This window comes from Numenius arquata, chromosome 3 (genome assembly GCF_964106895.1).
Source record: "Numenius arquata chromosome 3, bNumArq3.hap1.1, whole genome shotgun sequence".
Classification (NCBI taxonomy): Eukaryota; Metazoa; Chordata; class Aves; order Charadriiformes; family Scolopacidae; genus Numenius; species Numenius arquata.
The window spans coordinates 22,029,229-22,054,750 of NC_133578.1; the positions used below are offsets into that span (position 1 = coordinate 22,029,229).

The 25,522-nt window shown below is 39.9% G+C and overlaps 1 protein-coding gene across 2 annotated transcripts in view; it reads left to right on the plus strand.

Annotated features, from left to right (window-relative positions):
- Window positions 1–25,522, plus strand: part of CERS6 (ceramide synthase 6) — a 125,394-nt gene that overhangs the window by 62,228 nt on the left and 37,644 nt on the right. For both annotated transcript variants that reach the window (XM_074145112.1, XM_074145111.1), the window contains exon 4: window positions 2,299–2,356. In XM_074145112.1, coding sequence (XP_074001213.1) covers window positions 2,299–2,356 — 58 coding nt within the window. The remainder of the gene's footprint in view (window positions 1–2,298; window positions 2,357–25,522) is intronic.

Consider the following 25,522-nt stretch of genomic DNA (forward strand, 5'->3'; position numbering starts at 1 on the left):
TCTATGATGTATTATATACTTGTATGCATGTATCACCTTTGTAGCATTCGAACAGTTAGAGCAAGTTGATTGTCTTTGGCAAACTCAAATAGTACCTGGTGGCTTTTGGCTCTGAGGTTTCTCCAAAGCTCCAGAATTCTTCTACGGGGCAATCCATGGCTGTAGCACAGATCTACAGTAGTGGCAGTGCTATGCGGGGTGGGTGGAACGTTAGACTGGGAAAAAAATTGATGTTTCTGAATTTGCTTATTTCAGGAAAGGATCTTTTTATTTCCTCTGAGGTGATAGCTGCAGTAAATGCTGCAACCAGAGTCATTTAGATGTCTGTGCAAACATGAAGATCCCTGAGACCCACTACCTAAAACTCAACCATTAACATACTTCAAATTCTTTAGACTGCCTTTGAACTCCTCTATGGAATACTGCATTTCCCAACAGCAAGCTACAAATGCCCTCAAATATGTTGTGAGTTCTGCATGGAGAAATAAAGGTGACATTGAGGGGATTTTTTCAAAACAGGAAAACTCTTTGTGAGTGATTTGTCATAACTGCTCAGACTTAGGAGTGAAAGACAGGTACTGGGAGTCAGCAGTGAGATTGTTAGACAGTTTTTTCCCTCCTAATATTTTTATTTTCAGTGACAGCCTTCAAACTTTCACTAAATGTGCTGTGTAACCTTGAAGTTAAATGGCAGGTTTCCTAGCTGTAGGACCAGCCTAATGAGAAAATTGTTACCCAAATAAAAGCTTCCTTCATATCGCTGACCTTGCTGTTCTTTCATATGTGTATTCTGAAGCACAACTAACGTTTTGCCTCTAAGTGCTCTCTTTTTGCTGTATCTTGAGGAAACCGCAAGCATGAAAGCTGCAAGCCACGTTGCTAGTGTGATTGAATCCTTGAAGGGATTGGTATTTGTATTATCTCAATTGAATAAATTAATCTCTGCAGTGCTGTGGAGGCTACAGGATAAGAGAGAGCTTCTGTTCAGCTGAAGTATCACACTTTAAATCTCATCAATGTTCTTACACTCTGCTGTACTCAACTTGTCAGAGGGTTATTTATGTATGACAACTTTCTAAATAGTTGTAAAAGTAGCTTTGAAGAGGAAGGTTTGGATTAACCTTCTTTTACAGGAGCATTTTCAGTTTGGAAACCCTTCCAGTAATGTCTGAACATGCTTCAATGCCAATTAACCAAAAGCTAATAGTTTTGCCAGTGGAACGGAAGCTGTAAGTGCTGTAAAATATGTAATTGAAGATGATTCACACTGCAGTATTGCCTCACACTAAGGAAGCTAAATCTCGTCCTTCTATAAACGTTATGAATAGTACCTCACTGGTGTTTATGTCAAGCATGCTTGTGTAGTCACTCCAACCCTTGGAAAAGAACCCAGGAATTCCTCTAGGAATTTACACTTCATGAGGTTTTGATTTTTTATTTTTTTTTTTTCCTTTACTTCCATTGACAGTTCTTTCCTAAGCCAGTAATGGGTCCAAAAGATAGGAAGATACTCTGTATGTTTTCTTTTATTGGGGAAGGGAGAAATATGTAGAGGAGAGGATGATTTCCTATTAAATCTCCTGCTTGTTTCTCACTTATTTTCCATGGCATCTTGATCCTAGCTTCTAGTTAGCCTCTATCTGAAAAGAAAAACTAGAAGCCCAGTAATTATTTCATGTGTACTTGGGAAAATGTAGAATAAATTTTTATCAAGGAAACTTTTTGGAAGCAGATGCAAATTGTGGATATATATATCTGTATCCAGCATGCCTGACACAAACACACTCCCTAAAACCAACAGTGAAGTGCTGGAATCTGCCAAGTGAAATTCCTGCTTATTGTGGATGATGCTTTTTATTACTAGACTGTATATGATGTGCAGCACTCTAATGTCACCTGTTGAAAGCTTAATAAAATTTCTTATTATCATTGTCCTGGTGTCTAATAACAAGTGAACTTCCCCGCAAAAGGCATGCAGATTGTCCTCTGTCCTCCACTGTCCTGCTAGTTTTCATGAAACTTTTAAAAACTTAATTGTCCTTGAAAATGTCTTTTTTCATGTCATGGTGAGGTGAAATTAGCCGGTATTTTCAGAGGGCTAATGGGAGGCCGGGAAAAGCAGGCAGATGAGCACAATGCTCGATAACAAAAGTTGTAGAAAACCAGACCAAAATTTTGCTTCAACTTCTGTTAATGTGACCAGGGTGTGGTTGTTCGGCAGTGCTATAAAAATCACATGTTGAACTGTAAAGTATGTAAACCTGATATCCAAGAGTTAATCTCTTGTACCTTTTGCAGGTGGAGATTTACATTTTACCTTTATATATTTACCTATGGAGTACGGTTCCTGAAAAAGGTAGGCACTTATATTATTATGCTCTCATAACACCTCACAGATTTGTTTGAAGTCTTGTATAGGTATAATATAAAGCACAGGAATAAAACTTGTGTTCACAGAGAATAAAAATTAAAATTTAATTTGCATTCACAAAATGAGTTGCTACTGGCATTGCTAAGGAATATAAGTTCTTATAAATTTTTAATGGGGTAAAAAAAAAATTAATTGGTATAGCAACATGCCTAGTTCACTTTATTACTTTTCATTATAGGCATTAAGCTGACGGTAAAGTGTACCAAAGTATTTATCTGAATTTCTGCATCACCCTTATTTAAATGCCTGTGGCAGAGGTTGCTTTTTATTAACAAACAAAATCCCTTGGTGTTCTATAAAATGCTATTTTTTGCCCATTCTTTTTCTGCTGTACTGTAGAAAAAAGTTTCCATAGAGTTTCCCATCAATGTTGTATTTCTGGTGACTTAAGTAGAGAAAGGTATTGATAGCTTCTAAATGCTCTGGCATAGGTCTATTAACCCTGCCATAGGCAGTAATACAGATTTATGGTGCAAATTGTTTTTACAGTGTGACTAGGTCTCAGAGCTTTTGTGCAAGTCAGGCCGTATTTGTGTAATTCTGAGAGGTGAAATTAGGGGAATGTGTGGTTTCAGTGCGTTCGTGTAATCTTACCTTCTTTGTTGTCAACAAAAATTTCACACAAGAAAATGTATCCTAAGTGTTTCTGGTGCTTTGTAAGTAAAAGGAGTGATTTAAAAACAAACAAACAAAACAAAAAACGTCATCATTTTTGTGGTTGTAATTCTTGAGGCTGTCCCAGGTGCCAAGGACCTTGGTGTCAGCAGAACTGATGATGTGCCTATATGGAGAGGGGGCATCAGAGCTGTTCTCAGCTATTTAGCAGTAGTCAGCCTCAGAAGAAGTGTGTGCACCAGTCCTCCAAATGGACCAGAGCAGTGTGTAATGTGCTACCTCTCTCTGCCTCCTTGAATACTTATATGTTGTGTGTGCTTCATCCATTAACATGTCGTGTGGTCATGATCTAATATTCTGTTTTCTGCCTTTGATCCCGTCCATGTCTGTGGTATGAAATATGAGAATAGTTTTAATAAGCAATTCTCACACCCTATAAAAGGTTACTTGGCCTGTGGGTGTGTAGAGATCGTGACAGTGGGTTCATAGGATTCTGTAATACACAAGGATACAGAGGCATTATCCTCTGAATTTCTATTACAGAGTACCGCAAATACCACAAAAATCACCATTAGCAATTATCACAAGATCACTACTAGAAAGCATACCTATGATTAATACAGTGAATCGCGCTCAGCCAAAGTGTCTGTTCTGGGAAAAACTCAGAATACCAGCATTTCTAAAGACTAAGAAGAATACAGTAAATGTGTGCTTCATTACAAGCCATTGTGAGCTGTTTCTAAAGGCTGAGTTGACATGCAAAGTGCAGGATGTCTTCCTCCCAGTTCAGCGTATCACTGCAGTTTGAGGAGGGCTGGCTGATACGGCATGATTGTTTGAACAATGTATACTATTGCTTGTTTAACAAGGTTAACAAGGATCGGTTGTGTAATTTTGCTGTAATTTTAACTTCCAGCATGTTTAATTTTTACAACGAGAATTTGTTCATTTTGTAAATGAACAAGTAAAAATGCGTACAATTACATGTATGTATTTTTAATTACTCATTTTCACAGTGTTGTAAATGAATCTTGCAGCATTTTATGCTATGGTCTTTATTCCAGTGTTCTGCTTTGTATACTTGGGTCTTTCACGTGGGAATGTATCTAAATTGACAAAATTGTGATTGTGGTTATATTTACAGCATTTCCTTAGTAACACTGTAACTAAAAGAAAGTACAGGCTTTTTGCTGTTAAAACACCAAAGATTTAGCTGGGCCCACTTAGGGGGGAAATCTGGGTTTGCAAGGAATAAAATCCAGACCCCAAAATCTGGAGGAAGACACTTCTTTCAGAGCTTTGCTACTGTACCAAAGTACACTCCTTTGCTTTGCTGCCTGTGTTGCTGTCCTGCTGATTTTTTTTTTTTTTTTTTTTTTTTTTGTTCACATTGGGGTCTCTTAAATGTTCCTTCTGTGGTTTGAGGGTGAAATTCATCTTTACCTGCAAGACTGGCATGGAGCCCATCAATTACTTAAGCACCACTTTGAGCTAGTTTTGAGATCATTTGCTCTGTGCTGGCCCTTTGCCTAGAGATGAAATTCACCTTTTGGATTCTTTCTGAAAACACCTTTTTCATAATGATGCTTAAAACGATTAAGGGATTAGAGCATCTCGCTGAGAGAGCTGGGACTCTTTAGCCCGGAGAAGAGAAGGCTGAGGGGAGACCTTATTAATGCATATAAGTATCTAAAGGGTGGGTTGAAGGAGGATGGAGCCAGACTCTTTTCAGTGGTTCCCAGTGACGGGATGAGGGGCAACTGGCACAAGCTGGAACATAGGAAGTTCCATTCAAATATGAGGAAGAACTTCTTTACGGTGAGGGCGACAGAGCACTGGAACAGGCTGCCCAGGGAGGTCACGGAGTCCCCTGCTCTGGAGATCTTAAAGACCTGCCTGGATGGAGTCCTGTGTAACGTGCTCTAGGCAATCCTGCTTTAGCAGGGGAGTTGGACTAGATGATCCCTAGAGGTCCCTTCCAACTCTGAGAATTCTGTGATTTTGTGATAATTGCCCACAGCAATACTTTGTTTTCTACTGTCGCCTTCCCTATTTGCTGCATAAAGCAGTATTACTGCATCAGTGCAGTATCAGCAGAAGGGTGGATGTCTCTGTTTCCTTGTGTCCCACCAAACTGCCTGAGAAAGATCTAACGAGGATACTCTGGCCAACCACCATTCTTGCAGAGAATGTCATTAGGTCTTTGGTGGCTTTGTAGAGCTGAGAAGCTTATCTAGCTCTTTGGGAAGATGTGCCCAAGCATAATAAGCAGTAATTAGTTAGCAGACTTACCAACTCTGGTTTACTTCTGAAAGTGTGATACTGTCAGCGTGGCACACATGCCAATGTTTATTTTTTTTTTAGAATGGAAGTAACTAACTGCATTAAAGTTTTACTTTTGCCTGGCTAGAGCATTTCACAAGGAGAAAGAGGCCTAGGGTTTCACCTTTGCTTCTCACTTCCCTACAGAAGCACATGAAAGCTAATAAAGCTGTCATTTGGAGCAATCTTAACTCTGTCTAATATTCCATGGCAAGCCTGTCTTTATTACTGTCCGTTACTGCAGTTAATGGCTGATCTAGATAAAAGAAATTTCTGCACCAAATAAAGCAACCAGTAAGTCTTTGTAGTAACAACTGCACATGATACGACATATCAATTCTTTTGCTATGCTATAATTGCCAAGTATGTTGCTGGAGATTTAAACACTTCATTCTCCCTGAAAACTGTGGTTTTTTATCAAACTGTTCTCTTGGGTTTTGTCTTTTTCTAGTGAGCAATGTATGGTGTTAAGTCACAAATAAAGTAAAAAAGTCTCACTTTTGTTGAAAGGTATTTTCAAAATAATCTCAATTCACAGGAAAAATTCTGTTGATAGCAACAGAACCTATCAACCTAGAGGTTTTAAGTAAGGTTTTATCTTAATGGTGTCAGCAGGATGCTTAGATTGGACCGTTTTGCTGAATGAAGTTCGCCTTGAACTCAGGAAAATCCTAAAGGTTGGGTAGGCAGAGGATTGGCAGTAGGGTGTCCTGCATGTGGCTGTTGTAGGTCATGGTGTTGTGGTCAGGTTCTGATATTGTATATAATGGGTTTTAGCAATGTAAAATGCACAAAAACTTGAGCTTCCACCCTTCTTCTCTCTTCCTCTGTCCATACTGACATCTGCTTTCTGCAGCCTCTGGATCATGCAACAGCCGCTTCACAGCCCTCTCCCTGACCTCCTGCCACCCCCACTGCTGAACTCTCAAGGCAGGAGACCTTTATGGAGTTCGCACTGGTCTTGTCCTCAGCACCTCTTAACTGAAATAGGCGTATGCTGTCAACTTTGTCTTTGTTGTGGTAACACGTCGCTCATGAAATGATATTGTATGAATGAACTTCTTTCTTATAACATGTACAGTTGATGACTTATGCCATATCCAGCTGCGTTGATTGTTTCCCTTTTCTTGGGCCTAAAAAACAGTAAAAGTGCAGCTTCTACTATTGGTGTCTGCCTTTGTCAGTCAGGAGATGATTTTAACTGCAGGGTGCAGCTGTGTGGTTGGTATGTCTTATAAACATTTGCAAAATGAAGGAAATACGTGCCCCTTTTAAGAGTTACAGTGAAGTGAGAGAATTCAGCCTTTGGTAAGAGAGTGGAGAAAGCAAAGTAGTTGCTTTCTTACTCACAAATGGACCACCCACAGAGGAGTAGCTCACAGCCTTCCAGATACTCAGCCAAACCATTGCATCCCTACAAATTGTGTCTTAATATGTATGCGTGAGAGACTAAGACTTCAGTAAAATTTTTACTGTAGAATTATTAGTATTTAATTATCATTTTAGGCATTCCTTCCTTCCCCAGCTCCTGTGTGCCTTTAGCCTTTTTTTTTCCTCTACTCTCCTTTGCATCAAAATAAGTAAATGAAAATTATAGAGCTGCAAGGTTTAATTTTATTTGGGTTTTTGCTGTCATTATTTGTAACTAGTGAAGTAATTTATGACATTTCAATGTCAAAGCATCTCAAAGATGAAATGGTTTCCTTGATCTCGGTTTCTTTTTTAAGTATTCCATATAAAATTCTGCTTCTTCTGTATCTTAATGCTTTCCATTGTATCTAGCTTATTTTTATTACCAAGTGGTATAGTGGGATGACACTTTCAGCTTTCCAGAGTCTCTCATTGTTGAAGTGAAATGTATGTTTGTCTCTGTTCTTCCAAACCAGAATTTTCAATTTGATGGAAATGAACTGTTAACTTTCTAGGTAATGAGTATGAAGCAGACGTTGGAAGATTGATGGGTTTGTCACTCCACCCCAGCACCTTGTAGCACTGTGTGTTTCAGGACATGCCCTGCCATCAGGAGCACACTCTGCTCCAGGCTGAACTCCTGTCTCCCACAGACTCAGTGGTAGAGGATGCTCGGTCCTCCTTCTCAGCATGGTGGCTAAATGCACTAAGGGGTGAAATAGGTCATCGTAATTAGGATTTGAGGTCACCTCTGTAATGTCTGATACTTTATGAGAAGAGGGGATCGATGTAAATATAAGTCAGAGTTCAAACTAGTTCACTTCCCACCTCAAATATTACTATTTTTAAGGGCAGATTTGGTGATGAATATTCTTTTATGTGAGACATGAACTTTCAAAGAGAGGGTGAAGCTTTCTTTCATTGCTCACTGCCAACTTCATTACTTATCTGCTTTCTATAGCAGATTCAAATGATTTGGCGCTAAAGAGTGACTGGCCCACAAAATCCTTTAATGCAAAGAATTCACCTTCCCATCCCCTCCTCATTGCCCCCATCCTTGGCAAAAAGACAAATGCTAGATGTGACCATCCCATCTTAGTTTTCAAGCTTCTGAAAGAGATCATAGGTCAAGCCTCACTATGTCTTGGCAGTATGGACCGAAGCCAGTCCTTTCACCAAAGTGGTTCGTTTGAAGTGAAGCCCAAATTAAAATAGCTTTGTATTTCTTTTAGAACACCCACAGATTCTCCCTAAAGTAAATGTTTACTTTGATTTTTATTTTTTTTAAATTTGCCTATGTCACACTTTTCTTTTAACTCACATGTATGAAACCAGTGTTGGCTTTGCTTTTAGTTTTACTTTTTTAACTCATTTCCATGAGTCTTGTTTTTAAACTAAATGGTGAAAAGGGCGATTTTATTTTGTTCCATGTGGTCTTTATATACATACATACAAGATATTGAACATGAATGCTTAGAGTAAGTGATCTTACATGTAGATCTTACAAGTTCTCTATTTACTCTTTTGTTAACCCAGCAGTAATCGAGAGTAAAGACAATGATAAGAAATTATCTAATACAAAGCTAGCATTTTGTGTGGGTGGTACCAGAGCCCTAGTATTGTTGGAAAGATTTTCATCTTCATGGAAAATGTATGATGAGATAGTGGTAGTTAGTGGCTTAGAAGACCTGTGTCCAAGTTTATCTGTGATGTAATGACATTGACTCTTACACAGAGGTGTTTGGCTTCATATGCCATCATCACTGTGAAGTATGATTATGAAAATATGATATGGCCCTAGGTCTTCCTAGGAGTTGGCATAATGTCCTGCATGTTCCTTTACCCTGGTAGTAAATACACTACAGCATTCTTTGTATCTTTATAAATCGCTAAGATTTGAAGCATAAAAGATAACTAACCAATTATATTTCCACTCTGATCATGTATATGCAAATTCTTCCCCTTTCTGATGGCAGCTGAGATTTTTCAGCATTTTGCTACCATTTATTTCATTTGTGTGTCTACAAAACACTTCCTTGCAGAGCACCGCACCAGTATTGATGCCAACAAGACATTAAGTTCCGGTGATGTTAAACCGACTGCTTTGCTTATTGCTAATATAGGAACAAGATAACGTTTTTGTTTTCTTCAGTAATATTTGCAATTAAATCAGAGCAAGGAATTCAGGATTGGCTTGTAATTTGCTTGCTGATCCTTGGTGCTAAGGAGTATCTTTATAATTCTGTGGAATAAAAAACTTTTTACAAACATCTGGAAGCAAAGCTTCCAGGTGACATATGGTGACTTTTCACATTCAGTTTCCTTCCTTTAATCGACCATGAGAATGACAAACTCACGAAAGAGCATGAATTCCCTGCAGTAAAGAGTCTTGTGAAGTCTATACTGAGACTTGGGAACCTGAAGTTGCATGTAGATACCCTGCTGGGAAAAAGACCATCTGCCTGGAAAAACAAGTAACTGTTGACTTGCTCTTTTTCAAATATACTGGTTAAGTAAGGCTGATGATAGGAGGGTGCTGTGGCTGTGTTTAAAAAATGCCAGGTGCAGCAAGCTTCTGTATGTGTGCAGCTGAGTGGCAGTTCTGCATCTCCCTTCCTAAGGAGCCATTCCCCCAGGACAGAACTGTCTGCCGTTTAATTGCAACTGCTAGTGGTGCAGATAGATTGCAAAACAACAGGAAAGCCATGTCGAAGTCTAAATTTCACTCCAAAAACCTCCTGAAGTGATGTAAATGTACGGAAGGCAGTTAGAAAAATAGCAGTGTAGTATGGTGGAAAAATACCCCAACAGGTAGAGCTCCTCTTCCGCTGTTATAAAAGTTCCTCTTTCTTGAAACTACAGGATGTTTCAAAAGAAGAAAATGAAGTGCTTATCCTCGTGTGTGCAGTAACTGCTGAGCTAGCCAATTACTGCGTGGCAGCAGGAGGTGCTCTGTTAGTGGCCTCCAGTTTCTATGTGCATCTAGAGAGAACCTGGCTTCCTAATGCTTTTTTGTGAGCAAGGCTGCTTCTTTGTGCTGCTCAGTTGAGTTAGCACGTTCTTTGCCTCTTTCTGCAGTAAAATAGCAACAGCGATACATGCAAATGTTACAGCCCTGGGAGAGTAGTATAGCAGTTGTAAATGCCATTTTGGATTGCTTATAGTCAAGAATTTTAGAGTCTAAAGTCAAACCACCTTCATTTGAAATAGTAAAAAAGAACTTCTCACTTCATGGTGTGGTTACTGGTTTTTGACGTAGTTTTTCTATTACAGTTCACCTGTATCTCTTCGTTATTGAGATTGTTAATCTTAGAAGTAAATAGTTGTTGGTATGCACAGCAACTTCATAGAATTGTTATACTTGGGGGAAAAGGCATCTCTGTGATGAAGATTGAGAGTTCGTATCTCTGTGGGAAATAAGACTGGGACACAGGAATAATGGGACTTTTACCTGGAGTTATATATTAATATATACTATAATATATATTTTAATATATTAATATATATTAAATAGCTCATTTATTTATATATTCTCTATATATTATTTATGTATTTATATTTTATATATATTATTTAATATATATTAAATAGCGGTATGCTCTGTCTTGCATCTACTCTGTCACTGATACTTCATCTTCAGTTTTCTTCAGAACAACCTGAGGTCTGTTCTGGATGTGATCATAGGTTCAGATGTCATCAAATACGTTTCCATTTGTTTTAGCTGTTAAATAAAACAATTTTGGAAACACTAGCATACACTTCCTCATTAAAGGAAATGTATTTCTCACTTTCTGGTCACTAAGCTGATAAATTGGTGGTGGCTTATTTTAGTCAGCTTCAGGTCCTAACAAAATGTAATTGCTGTCACTCTGTTTGCTCTGGCTAGTCATGGTAAGATATTTTGAAGGACCTCTAAGCGGCAGTGGACTCTTAATTTTGGCCAAAGTAGTATTATATGTCAGATGCTCCCAGAAAAGTAAGGAGTTACTGTTAGTGTAAAATCACTGCAACACTTCTGTCTGCATTTATACAATTTAATTTTCTTTCCTTTAAATGAAAACTTCTCTTAGAAGACAAATGGATGAAAGCTGCTCACTAGCAGTATTATCCCAAAGCTATCTCCAGTGTTGGAAAATTAAGGTTGAATTCAGTTACTTTTACTATTTTACAGAGCAAGCATGTTTTCTCTATTTATGAAAGACACATATCACTGTAATCTGTTCAGCTGCTTCTTTCTCAGCCATATAGGGTCTCAGCAGTCTTGTGGGATGTTCAGCATACATTATAAACACTTCCCTACACCAGCTCAATAAAGCAGCTTAATTCAGTAACAAATTATTTTGGCTAATAAACAATGAAGATTCTAATTTCACAGCTGTATATGAGGGTTTTTTTTTTAACACTGGTGCTGTATTTTCTTAATTGCTCCCTTAGGAGCTAAGTTGTATCTCCATGGAGTAACAGAGGGTACAGGTTTGGTTGTTTACTTGTTTGTTTCTCTCTCTTCCTGACCTAGTTTGTGTAGCCTTGTGAAGAATGACCTGACCTTGCAAAGTCCAACATGAGTGAGATCAACGGTAGTTTTCTACCTGCTATACAGCATTTGTTTTCTGGCCTCTCTATCTCAAGAGTGGCCATGGAAGTCTCATGGAGTATCTGAAGATGAGTAGTCAGGCAGAGGTACAGCTTTATCCTTGCAGTTATCTTGGAAAGGGTATTTTTTTCATAGCGGCCCATTTCCCTGTGGTCAGTTCTTCTGTTTGTGCAGCCCAGGGCTTGTTGACACTGGGAGTGGCAGGACCGTTCTGTGGAGAAACTAAATTTTATATAATTCTATATAATCTTTCCCATACACTCCTCAGCTACCTTTTCTACTTTTTTTTTTTTTCAGGTCCCTACATTGCTTCTCCCCACGTCTTAAACTCATTTTATTGTTTTGGGGAATAGATTTGGGAATCCTGTAAGTCTGCAGGTTTGACGTGTTCCTGTGGACTACAGAAAGGCTGCCCTGTTTCATTCCTCTCTCTTTGCCATCTTTTTACTGTCATCATTTTATCCAGTATCAACATGTTTTCCCAAAGAAACGGATAGCAATGACCTTGATTTAGCTCTCAGGGTCAGCAGACATGCATCAGGGTCTTTAATCTTTCTGGAGGTTATCTGTTCCTGTTAGTTCTCTAGAATAGAATAGAATAAATAAGGAGGTTTACCTTTGTACGTTACAATTTCCAAAGTGCTAGTGAGAACAGGGTGCTTCTGGCTCCCTTACTGATACCATGACCTGTTACCTGGTGATTCACTAAGAGAGAGGGCAGCCGCAATTGTGACGGATGGGCTCTGGGGGTGCTGGGGAAGCAAGCCGGGGTGCACCTGCTTTGAAGCCAGCTGGTCTTTCTCAGTTGTCCAGTGACTCTTTTGTATAGGAATCATAAGAGAAAATCATTCATGCTTAAAGTTCTGACGACAAGTCTTCCCACTGGAAGCTGTCCTACACCAAAGATCACCTGTAGTAGCAGACTTCCCCAAGGCAGCAATTGGTAGCTGTGGCTTTTTTAACTTTTTGGATTAATGTTACTATAAAGATTCATCACAGATAGGAATCCATTTTCGTAGGTCTAAAGTGTATTTTAAAAAAATGTACTGCAAGACGGTAGCAGCTGCCAAACTGAAAAATAAATTGCTGTATTGAAAATGTCCAGTGCCCTAGACAGTTCTTTGTCTTTCTAGCAGTAGAACAGACTCAATTCTGTTGTAGAAGTTTTTCAGCTATTGGAAAGCTATTTGCAGAACTCATTGCATGTTACTTATGTCATTTGGAGCAGAAAAAAATGAGCTGCATCAGAATGGTCAGTATTTCATTTATTATTTCCATCTCCTCTTGCCATACCTGCTGCATCTACTTTTTCATTAAACTAATGCTTCTGGATATTTTGTGGAACAGAATAATACAAGAAACATAGCATCTTGGAAATATTCACACTGCTCTTTGGGATACATCTGACCATCTGATTCTTAAAAAGAGACTACTTAAACCAGGCTAAATTTCTCTATTTTTAGTGCTGAGGTACAAAAGCATGAGTTTGTAAAATATCTACCACCTCGGTTTAAGCTGGAACTGACTCTAGAAAACAAGAATGTGGCGAGAGCTGGAAGCGGGAGGTTTGCCTCCAGAACCCTTGCTGCTGCCCTCTGGCTCCTTCATTCTTGAATTATTTGAGGCAGGCATTCAGTTGGGCACTTTTTCTAGTCTGTTGTGATATTTCCTTACCGTGTTATACCTGAAAGGTTTTCATATTATCTATTACTGAAACCTTGTAATTACTTTTGTTCATTGAGCTTATCTGCTCGATACTGGATAAATACTCTCATTTAAATGAAGAATGTCAGAAGCCACTCTGGAGCCTTTTTAACACAATGCTGATATTTGATATTTTACTGTGCTATTAAGAGGGATAATGTGATATGTGTGCCACTCGGGAGGAAATGAAGCCTGCCTTTGGCAGATTGTACTTGCTGGAAAATTGATTTGGACTCGGTGTTTTTCTTGATTACATTTTTTTTTTAAATCAAAAACCAAATTGCTGAGTATCTATAAGTAATGAAAATTTTAAGCTAAAATAATTTTGAATGTTAAAATCCAATCATACTCTTATTCCTTTCCGTCAAAGTAGGACTAAGCATTAGGTGCTAAATAAAACAATTTCTAATTCACTGTGTGAGCAGGAAAGAGCACTTGTGCCAGTCTCCTGAAGGACGCTGTTGTGAAAAAGGGGAAATGCCATATTATATTTTTAAATAAGCATCATGAGTGGAAAAGGTTTCCAGTGAGACCAAAGTTAGATCCTGTCTAATGGAAAAGGAATTTGTTTCAGATATCTCTTCAAAAGGGAATAAAAATTGTTGAGGGCATTTAGGAGAGATTAATAGAGTGCTTTGGATGTCTGAGATATAAATCATGAGTCATGCTGTCAGAAAGATCAAAGTCAGTGAGGAAACTTAATGACTCCAACAATTCAGTGTACATTAACAAGGAAAATAAATGCATTTTGGACAATGAGGGTTAGTAAGAGAAGGCCAGTCAGCATAGGAAATAATTTATCGTGTAAGCTGTTTGAAGTTAAGATAATAACTGAATCAGGCAAAAGAGGACAAAGCTAAGCTGGCTGGCAGAATTTATTTGTGGCTGAAAGGAAACAGAAGGTCTATGAAAGAAACAAGCAAAAGGAGACTATCAATGACATTCCTAATTCAGTAATAGGACACTGATGGCAACAGGACATTCAAATGCAGACAATGGGGACAAATTTGACATAAGCATGGGGAGGAAAAGCAACACACTAATTTAAAAAATATATCTAGAATTGAATTTCACTTTATCTGCTTGGAATCCAGTTGGGGGTATTTAATAACATCAGAGTAATAAGTGAATGCTCTGTTATCAGCAATTTGGAGAGTCAAGCTGGTACTGAGTTATACACAGCATCTTTACTACTTGTACGTTACACTGTTCTGGCCAGTGAAAGAGGGGCTGCCAGACCTTGTGTCCCCCTGTGAACTGGTTGCCAATTTAGATTTCAGTGGAGTATTCGTCGTCTTGGCAGACCAGCTTTCTGAAAGATGCAAATTTTTCAGTGTCCTATACATAACAATAGCAGATCTAGAGGAAATGCCCAAATAAAACACTTTGGGAGGTAATTTTATGACAAAAATAGTTTTAGTTCATCTAAAAACTAAGGTGTCTAATTCATACCTGTAGCAAAGTATTTAGCACAGCTCTCCTCTGTTGCCAGGAGCTTTTCATGTTTTGCTATTCAGATGGATGAAGCAGTCTTAATTTTCACAGCTAATTAAACCTGAGCAAAGAGTACAAATTGGATATAAGAGCAGGTTATTAATAATCTGACTGGTGGTGTGAGTTGCCATTATTGAGTTGAACTCACTATTGAGGCAGTGACTTGCAGCAGGATAGCTGTATCTCATTTAAGCTGATATAACCTTTAGAACGATAGCTATTTTTACACTATAAGGGCTTCAAGACATAAAGCTGCTTCACTTTATCCTTAAAGTAGTAGGGAAAAGAAGCTTGCCAGCTAAATAAATATAATATCAGTGAGCTTTTTTTTTTTCATATTGTATTCCCTTCCAGTGTTACCCCATTACACGTCTCAGAGCTTTCTCATTTCTCCTGCTTATTCATGGTCTCGGCTATGGGCTATTGACCAATGACAGAAGCTAGGGTGAGGAAATACTGCTTTAAGTTCAAATCTCAGAGTTTTGCTTCTTTTTTTTAACTGCTATTATCTCATATGTGACTTAAGGAGTTTCACCAGGGGTTTTTGTTTTGTTTCTTGTTTTTCCCTCCCATCCCCAAGATTTGTAGAGTCAAGAAACTGAGGTAGAGCAAACTCTCTCTTCTTGCCCAGTTACTCTAGATTTTTGCTGTGCCCCAAATTTGTGGGTTTTGTACTAAAACCATACAAATTTAGCAGTTATAAAATATAAGCATAGTTCCTCTGCTGTTATCTCTACCAGCCATTCTTATTGCTAGTTGTTTTAATAGATCAATTGCAGAAAAACACCGCATTGTGTCTGAATAGATCCACCAGGAGAATGACAAATGGAAACAACAAAAGGTTTGTTTCTGTGCATTTTCTCAGCCAGAGGGGAAGGTGAAAAACAAAGAGGATATGGATGTAAAATTTTATGTAGACTTAGACATTTTTAAAGGTTTAGGAAATTATTTTGGCTGTCGTCCTTTGCTCTAGTGAAGTAAATGTTGTCATGGCCACTGGCTCAGAACTGAGCAGGAAAGAATTCCTTGCAACCTGTGTTTTTATATTAAAATTAATTAACGTTTCTCCCCACTTTCATTCTGTTAGAGGAAAATACAATATGAGAGAGACTTTCTCACTGGGCTTTTTCCAGGTGTACATAGCACTTGTGGCACCAAGTAGTCGTCCAGTAATAAAAACACCTGCAGCCTCATGGGTGAATTGCCCTGATGCAGTATATATGTACTAACCTCAGAAAAATGCAATGGCTGCAGGAGTGGGAGGGGAAGAGCCTACTTCGTTCTGTCCTCACTCATTGGTTAGGGTTATGCCTTCTTTTAGCTGTGCCCAGTGACTGAAGTGCTTAGAAAAGGGTCTCTATCTAGTGATCACAGTGGTGTGGCTGGAGATGGGGTGCTTTTGGTTCACCTGTTCCAGCAACCTGTCTGGAAGGAGCTATGCTCCCTCAGTCATCAGGTGGGACTTGGTGGTATCTTTGAGCTTAAAAGCAGTCAGAGGTTTAGAAACCTCTGTCAAGGTTTTAGTGGCAGCACTGATGAGTGAGGAGTTCACTGCCAAAAGGCGTCTTTACCAGCTGCCTGTGATGGCACCATGTGATTCAAACACACTCTTGCCTCTCTGGGAATAAATCTTAGCCCTGTGAACTAGAGAAATTCTGCAGTTGCAATAACTTTCTAATTTTCAGACTGTCAGGGATGATTTTGAGACATTACTACAATGTGCCTATACAAATGTACAGCAAAACACAGCAGCTGGAGGAGTGGAAGGTGGAGGGGGCTTTTGTTCGGTTTTTCTCGATACAGCTCTTTTTCCAGTAGGCAGTGTAGGTTCATAAATACCACAATCTTAAACATCTGGGTTTTGTGCCTGAAATTGTACCTCAATGCTCACTTAGTAAGGAGTTGCTGTTTTGTTATTACTAAAAATTAACTCTGTCTCCCCTTGTGAGCTGCGTGCAGTGATGGAGCATGTTCTATGTCAGTGAAGCAAGCCCTTATGGCACATGGTGAATCCTGCAAAGGAAAGCAACTCCCTGAGGATTTCCAAAAGTCAGTATCAGGAGTACAATGAAGGATGTGGTAAACTCTTCCCTTGAGCACATGGCATGGAAGTCAGTGGCTGACCAAAGTCAGACAGAAGCACTTTTCTGGCAGAACAGCCACAGATAGGAGCTATAATTACAGAAAGTAGATATGTAATGATGAGTTTAATTATTAACCACTTTCCTGTATGCCTTTGAGTAACAGTAGTATCAGAGCACAGAGCGCTGGAAACCCTGGAGCTTTTTTGAAGCTGCATCCTGTAGGAAAATTGGGAGCACTCTGAAATCATGCAGCTCTACAGTGGTCTACCAGGCATGAACAGCTTTATTTTTTTAATAATTTGCTCATGGAATTTTTGCTGTTCTCTTAAAGGTATAATTCTATACTGGTCACCCTCTTACCAAGGTATGGTTTGCCAAGCTCTCTCTCTTTTCAAACTAATTAACAGAATCATAGAATAGTTTGGTTTGGAAGGGACCTTTAAAGGTCATCTAGTCCAACCCCTCCTGCAATGAGCAGGGACCTCTTCAACTAGATCAGGTTGCTCAGAACCCCATCCAACCTCACCATGAATGTTTCCAGGGATGGGGTGTCTGCCACCTCTCTGGGCAACCAGTTCAGTGTTTCACCTCCCTCATTGTAAAAACTTTCTTCCTTGTATCTAGTCTGAATCTACCCTCTTTTAGTTTAAAACCATTACCCCTTGTCCTACAGGCCCTACAAATAAGTATGTCCCCATCTTTCTTATAAGCCCCTTTTGAAAGGCCACAATAAGGTCTCCCTGGAGCCTTTTCTTCACCAGGCTGAACAACCCCAACTCTTTCAGCCTGTCCTAATAGGAGAGGTGCTCCAGCCCTCTGATCATTTTTGTGGCCCTCCTCTGGACCCACTTCAACAGGTCCATGTCTTTCCTGTGCTGCAGGCTCCAGAGCTGGAAGCAGTACTTCAGGTGAGTTCTAACCAGAGTGGAGTAAAGGGGGAGAATCACCTCCCTCACCCTGCCAGCCATGCTTCTTATGATGCAGTTCGGGATGCGGTTGGCCTTCTGGGCTGTGAGTGTACATTATTGGCTCATGTCCAGCTTTTCATTCACCAGTACAACAGAATTTCCTAAGATTCTAGGCAGGGCTGCTCTCAATCCCTTCATCCCCCAGCCTGTATTGATATAAGGGGTTGCTCTGACCCAGGTACAGGACCCTGCACTTGGCCTTGTTGAACCTCATGAGGTTCACATGTGCCCACTTGTTCAGGTCCCTCTGGGTGGCATCCTGTCCTTCAGGCTTGTCAACTGCATCACTCAGCTTGGTGTGTGTCATCTGCAAACTTGCTGAGGGTGTGCCTAATCCCACTATGTCATTCATGAAGATATTAAACAGTACCTTGTTTTTTGATATTAAACAACACCAGTCCAAAACTGTCCCAGTATGGACTCCTGAGGGACATCACTTGTCATCTCCCTGTCTCCCATGTGCCTTAGCATAGCTCCTAGGAGGATCTGTTCCATGACCTTCCGAGGCAGAGGTGAGGCTGACAGATTGGTAGTTCCCAGGGTCCTCCTTTCTACCCTTTTTAAAAATGGGTTCAATATTTCCCTTTTTCCAGTCACTGGGGAATTCACCTGACTGCCATGACTTTTCAAATATCATGGAGAGTGGCTTGGCAACTACATCAGCCCATTCCCTCAGGACTTTGGGATGCATCTCATCAGGTCCCATAGGAACCTGAACATACGGAAGTCTCAAGTGGTCACAAACCTGATCTTCTTTACAGTGGGAGGGACTTTTCTCCCCTAGTCCCTGCCTTGTGGTCCATCCACTTGAGAGGTGTGGGGAGAGAGGTTGCCAGTGAAGACTGAGACAAAGAAATTTTTGCCTCAGCCTTCTCCTCATCCATTATTACCAGTTTGTCAGTCTTGCTCATCAGGGGCAATGCTTTCTTTGACCTTCCTTTTCTGGCTGACATACCTGTAGAAGCTGTTCTTATTATTCTTTGTGTCCCTTGCCAAGTTCAGCTCCAGATGTGTCTTGGCCTTCCTGACCACATCCCTACACAACCGGGCAGCATCCCTATGCTCTTCCCAGGATACCTGTCCCTGCTTCCACTGCCTGTGCATTTCCTTCTTGCCCTTTAGTTTGATCAGCAGGTCTCAACTCAGCCATGCCAGTCTCTTGCCCTCCTTTCCTGATTTCTTACCTGGGGATTGAGAGCTCTTGTGCTCTATGGAAAGTATCCTTAAAGATCTGCCAGCTCTGTTCTGCTCCCTTGCCCCCAAGGGCAGTTTCCCAGAGGGTCCTATTGATTAACTCCTTGAAGAGCTGGAATTTTGCTTTCCTAAAGTTCAGGGTCCTGACTTTACTCTTCACCTCACCTGTATCGCTCAGGACTGCAAACTTCACCAGTGTATGATCACTGCAGCCCAAGCTGCTTCCAATCTTGATGCCACCAATTAGCTCACTTGTGTTGGTGACCAACAGGTCCAGTATCGCGTCCCCCCTGGTAGGGCTGTCTCTTACCTGGCTTAAGAAGTTATCTTCGATGCACTCCACGAGTCTCCTGGATTGCCTACAGCTCACCATGCTACTTTTCCAGCGGATGTTGGGGTGGTTGAAGTCCCCCAGCAGGATGAGAGCCTGTGAGAGCGATGCCTCCTGTAGCTGGAGTAAGAAGGCTTTGTCAATAGGCTCCCCTTGGTCAGGAGCTTTCTAACAGCACAGTGGCTCCAACTCCTGTTTGTTGCCCGTGCTGCATGCATTGGTGTATTGGTCTACATTCCAGACCTACAGTTACATGTTGTCTGTTTTAATAAAATAAATTTATAAGTATCCTCTTAGAGACAAATTCTAGGCTAATTGATGTAGTCTGGTTCTGTGATCAAAAAATACCAGGCAGCTGTAAAGCTAACGGGTTTACAGCTCCTTTGCTTCACAAAAGCATTATCAGGCATTAGAGTGTTCGACTGAATGTGTCCACTACTTTTTATGCACTCTTCTTACTGTGCAGATAGAGCAACTACAAAATTTGTTGAGTAGTGTCACTGGGAAACCTGTTACCCACAAATTAATAGGAACTTTAGCCTGGCTTCTACAATACTTACATAGACCTTCAGCTGCTCTAAACTGTCATAGCACCACTGGCTGCCCAACTTGCTCATGAAAAAACAGTCCTTGAAATTTTTGCCATTTCATATGAAAGCAAAAGTTTTTAAAAGTTTTGTTTACTACAAAGCAACTAGCAGGAGAAGTCTCAGAGAAAGAAGGTACACAGATAAGAGCAAATGTTTTGATGGCTGGGCCTGGTAAGGGGTCTGGTGGCTGACCGGTCAGAGCAGGGGGAAGAGATGCTAGAGCTGCCAGCTTCTCCAGTTGGAGTGTTCTTAGCTTCTATTCAATGCATGCGATGCCTAGGATCCTTCCAGTTTCTCTAGGGTTATCTATTCCTTTTGCCATCTTCATTTTCCACATGGTTTAGAAATTATGCGTTTATCAGCACAAGACATAAACACCAGATCTCTGTACATCACATTTTTTTAAGGGAAAAGTGGATGTATGTGGTGTGTGGAGCTAACTCTGCCTTTCCGGAGATCATTTTATGTAAATAAATCCAAATTTGAATTAATCTTTTCTCTAAAACTATTTTTGTACACATACATATGTTTGCATTTGAAATGTCAAGTGCATCTTCCAGAGATTGTTGTTAATCTTGGCCTTCTTTGCGTCCTTCCGTATATTTTATAATTTCTGATGAGTAGAAGCGTAATTTTTAATTATGGTTGGAAGTCAGCAGTGCCGATTGCTGAGAGGAAAGGCTGAGTGCTCTTCATTGCAAAAACATTTTTCCCCTCTAACACCTTGTTTCTGCAGGCACAAAGAGCTAAGATCTAGAGGAAAAAAAACAGTTCTGCAGAAACTTGTAAGCACTTGCTTTGTTTTATATGAGAACAGACTCTCAGGAGGTTCATCAGCAATGTGTCACATTGTCTTCGCTTCTGTTGTCCGCTGTGCCAAGAAGTATGAATGACTACTTGAGTCTGTGAAGAATTTATGAAAGTGCTATTCCTGGTGTGAGAAGCAACTGCATCCGGAACCAAATCACCAGTCACTGGAAGGATGAACACGGAGAAGTCAATGCAAAATAGCAGCCCTCGATTTTGTTGGTCTGCTGAATTCTCGTTGTTACCATCATGGTGTTTTGTCAGAACTTAGTGATTTTGTGAGTAGAGGGAACTATACTTAATTTTGGTGTGTAGGTGACAAAACACTGATGCTTGCAGGGAGTGAGTTTATTCTGCAGCTCATCCTGCTGTAACCAATACCAGCCAGTGCTGTTGGCAGCGTTTCCTGCTGTGGTTGTGCACTCAATGCATGTCACAGGTGGCCAGCGGAGACCGGAAACTGAGGTATTTTTTAAACCAGTGAGTCTTTAGTATGAGAAATGCTTATGTAGCAGCAAAACAAATACAACAGTAGCAAGGAATGATGTTAACATGGCTCAGATCCTGTCTTACCCAAGGTAATTTTTCAGAGATAACAAGAAAAAAACTACATTTCTAAGTAATCAGAGAAAGCTTCCAAAACTTCATAATTCTGAAGTCCTTGGAGGCCAGGCAAACTTAGTGGAAGATGATAGAAACTTTGAAAAGCTGACTTAGAAAGTTCTAGTTGTTCCTTTTTAAGTCTTCTTCTAAAAGTCAAAGAAAATGAGTTTTATTTTCTTTCTGCTGGAGAGAAAATTGCTGCAAAATATTGATACTTGTGAAAAAAGAAAGATCCCTGTCTGTGACTTGTAAAACTCTGACTTGTTTTACAACAGTTAATACCAAGGAGTTTTTCTGTAGTTAAGAGGAAAAAAAGTGCATTAGTTTGTACCTTATATGCAGAAGCAAATGGATCTGTTTTCGTGGATCTATACTCTCCTTAAGAGAGAAAAGTTGCTACTGACACTGGTGACCATTGAGCCAAGTAAGAAGATGGGGAAGAAAACCCACGGTCACTGTGGAATTTGCATCTAAGAGTTTAATTTATTGAAAAATCTCTTGGTTTTAACATAAATGGGTGGAGTCATTTTTGCACTAAAACGTAGATCTCCTGGCATAAGAAACTACAGAAGGATGCTTTTATTGCTGCCTGGTAATCTGACTCTCTCTAATGTCAGCAGCCATTCAGCATACCATGCCAGGAGGATGCAGGTGTTGCAGAAAGAAAAAGCAAGCAAGCAATTTAAGTAGTTCCTCTTTAAATGAGTGCTTATTCAACCAAGTGATGTGCAAGAGGAATGCTTATTAATATATTGAAAAAGCAAAAAATTCTATAATCCCTAGCCATAATTAGGAAAAAAGTGAACATTGAGATACATTTCATTTAAGCATTAGAAGATCAAATGCAAAATAAACCCCCACAACCCAACACCCCAAAAAAACCTGTTAATTATGAATAATTTGTTCATATGATATTATGAAAGGGGCTGTTTACTAGAAGCCTGTAGTTTTCAGTTCCTGGATAATAAAGAGGTGGAAAGTGATAAATATTTCTATATGTTGCAGTCAAAAGAAAAACTGCAGTCTCCTCCTCCCCTGCTGTTACAATTGCACTTTTAGGTAGATAAGCTGTATAGCTCAGGATATGGTGAAGTGTCAGTCCACATGAGCAGGAGATGGTGTTCTACCTGTGGTGGGAGAAGGCAGCTACTGTTGAGGAAAAGAGTATGTCTGTGTCATACATCATACGTGTGTATCAGCAAACATTAGGTCTAGGGGTAAAAGAAAATTGTATGCAGCATTTTAGGGTAAATGCTAATCAAGAGGAAATCTTCTGGCCTCAGTTGTACCACTTGTTTCAATGAGGAGCAAGGACTTGCTCTAGCTTGATGAAAGTAGAGATGAGTGCCATGAGACATCTTTGCCTGTATCAGCCCAAAATAAATGAGGTGGGTAGAACTTTGCCAAAAGTATGTATTATCTTGACTTAATAGCGCTAATTTATGTTCCACTTAGTATTGCTTGTAGCTGTCAGAGACAAATTACATAAAGCTGTATCCAAACACATTAACCAAGCCAGATAAAATCTTGGCCTTTTGAGATTGCAGAGCAGTGAGCATATGCAAAGTGAATGCTCAGGATTTCTATATTGTGCTGATTTTGTTTCACAGGGTCAAAAGTTTTCTAATCTCCAAAGCAACTTAAAATCTTTTTCTGGAATGAGGAAGTCTCATTTTGGTTTGAAATGTGTTTTTGAGCATAAATAGGCTTTTATGAGATGCGAGGGTTCTGTCATGATGTTCCCGGATTTTAACATGCTTTATTCTGATAAAAACAGCAGGCAGACTGTATTTCTTTATCTGCTGGAAAAGTCAGAAGATTTTTCTTACTTATCTGGGAATTTAGGAAGAACCCCTTTGGGAGTTACAACATGCCTGTGTGGTCAAGAGTAAATCAGATGTGTAACATCTCAATCTAGTACTCCAAACTGCTAGGGAAGAAGCTGCTCTGTGGAGAGCTGGGGTTTGCTGTCATGAGGCTTAGTGATGTACTTCTGGAAGTGTTTTTTCAATATGTTTCTTGTTTCAAGTTTAAGAACTACAGAAAGAGAAAATGGGTGCCAGAAATGCTGTATTCATTTTTTGCACATCTCTTATTTATCTATAGGCTCACAATTCCAAGGGCAAAGCAACACCAGTGTTTGTGGGTACAACTTGCATATTTGGGTTTCTAGTTGTGCTGGGTACAAGGAAAACTCAGTTCATGATACAGCAGCTTGCAGTGAGACAAACTGTAAGTGGTTGTCAGTAGAAGCTGCCTAAAAGCAGTTGTTCTGCAAATTTATGTGAGCTAGGTATATATATATTTATATTTACAAACAAAAGCTGATTCTATAAAATGTGTATGGAATTCAGTTACACCCATGACATGCCTGATACACACACATCTGATAGCTGGCTTGCTGACAGGATGGGAAAGCACTTGCTTGTGAGGTGTATGGCTCTTATCCATCTCTTTGAGAACCTGGCCAGTGGCCTTTGTGTGTTTCCTAAACAGAGTGGGTTCTGCTGGGTACATATGGATGAGAGAGAAGTATTCTTGGTTATTTTTATTACTGTATCATGAACGAAAATTTACCTTGTTATTTTAAAATAGTAATTTATCAGGTGAATCTTTTGCCTCCCTGATAAAATACACACAAAAATACCTCTCAGACAAGTCAGCAGTCTAGGGAACAGATCACAAATGGAAGTTTTTTTATTGTACTTCCTTTTTTTCCCTCCACTTACTATTAAAACTGACCTTTCACATACTAGATACCAGCAGCACTTTGAGCAAGACACGCAGATTTTCGTTGCTTTGGGGCTTCTGAAAGCCAGGGCCCAATTAGAAGCTTTCTCTTAGTATAAGTGAATGGGAGAACAGGTGCAAAACAACCCAAGGCTTCTGGCTAAGCTTGCAGACATCTCAGATCATTTATTCTTCTTTTTTTTCCCAAATCCACAGTCATTCCCTTGGCTCAAGAGAAGTTTTATTTCTGAAGGAGTTCTTTAAAATTACCCCCTTTAATCACAGAGTTGGAGAGAGGTTTGATGGAGTTTTGGACAGATATTTTCATAAGGAAACGAAAATAATAGAGATTTGTTCCTTAATACTGTAAATGACAGCAAATTCAACAGTTGTTTATCATCCTCTTCTGTCATTGATACTGCAGTGATAAGGCACTGCACCAAAGGGTGATAAAGCTTAATTTTCCATCTGAACTGCTTTATGTTCTCTAAGAGAGCGTGTCGGCATCTTAGGGCTGGTGCTTTGTGCCTGACATAATTGGTACTGAAGTTTTTAGTATTCTGTTTCCAGTTTAAGGATGCCTTTTTGTTATCAGAATCTTTGCATTTCCTCTCTTCTCCAGTCCCCTCAGGTTCCTCCTTTCCTCAGAGATCACATACTGAGAGCAAGAAGCAAAATGGAAATTTGGGTATTCAACAGGCAGTGGAAACAGCACACTTTTTATGTTCGTCAAAAAAGGATCTGTCGCAAAGCCAAGTCACTGACCTTTTCTCTCCATCCATCATGGGACTTCTCGGGGAGAGCTGAGCTCTGCTCCGTGGTGAGCTTGCCTGGTGGGAGGAAGTTCACAGACATATTCTGTGAGCACATGCAAGGCTCAGCGGAGCCCTGACAATGCCAGTATTAGCTCCTTTTTGATTATTCCACCCTTCACTAGTGTGTCTAGGTGTCACACTGCAGACTGTGTAGGCTTTTTTAGGATTCTCTCCTTCCCGCTGAAGCCTGCACAGAGTATCCCACAGTTGTGAGGTTCACAGAGACCTAAACAAGATGCTTCTTGCTCCAACTGTAGCCATGGTCTACATGGAGAAGTTAAGTTCAGTCTAGGACTGTGTTCATTGTGGAGGTCAGAGGGGAAGGCTGTGCTTAAACCAAGCTCTTTATCTCTTTCCTAAAGCCCTGCAGGGCAAGTATAACCAAAGACTCCCACTGCTACAACTATTAGAGTCAACTCAGAGATGCCAAGGCAAGTCAAGGGGAGGGAGAGGAAAAAGGGGTGAGAAGGTGGTGTAGGTGCCCTGCTGTTTCAGCCACTGTTACCCACATAGGATCCTTTAGGTTTCCAAACAGCTACTTGGAAGCATTTTTTTTGAGATGGCAGCATGGCTTTCTAAGCCTGCAGTGTATTGGTCTTTGAGACTTAATGCATAGATTACATTGTTTGTCAGTTTTTGGTATCCTTTCAGGCTTTGTGGTTATGGGTTTCTCCAGTGAGGCCTATTTTATTTAGCATTCATCATATTAATTGCACATAAACCTTCATATCTGCAGCTTCTACAGGAGTCATATCTCTGAAGAAGCCTAAGATGTCATAATATTTGAAAGAGAAAAATGTGCATTTTTTGCTAGCACCTGTAATTTAGGT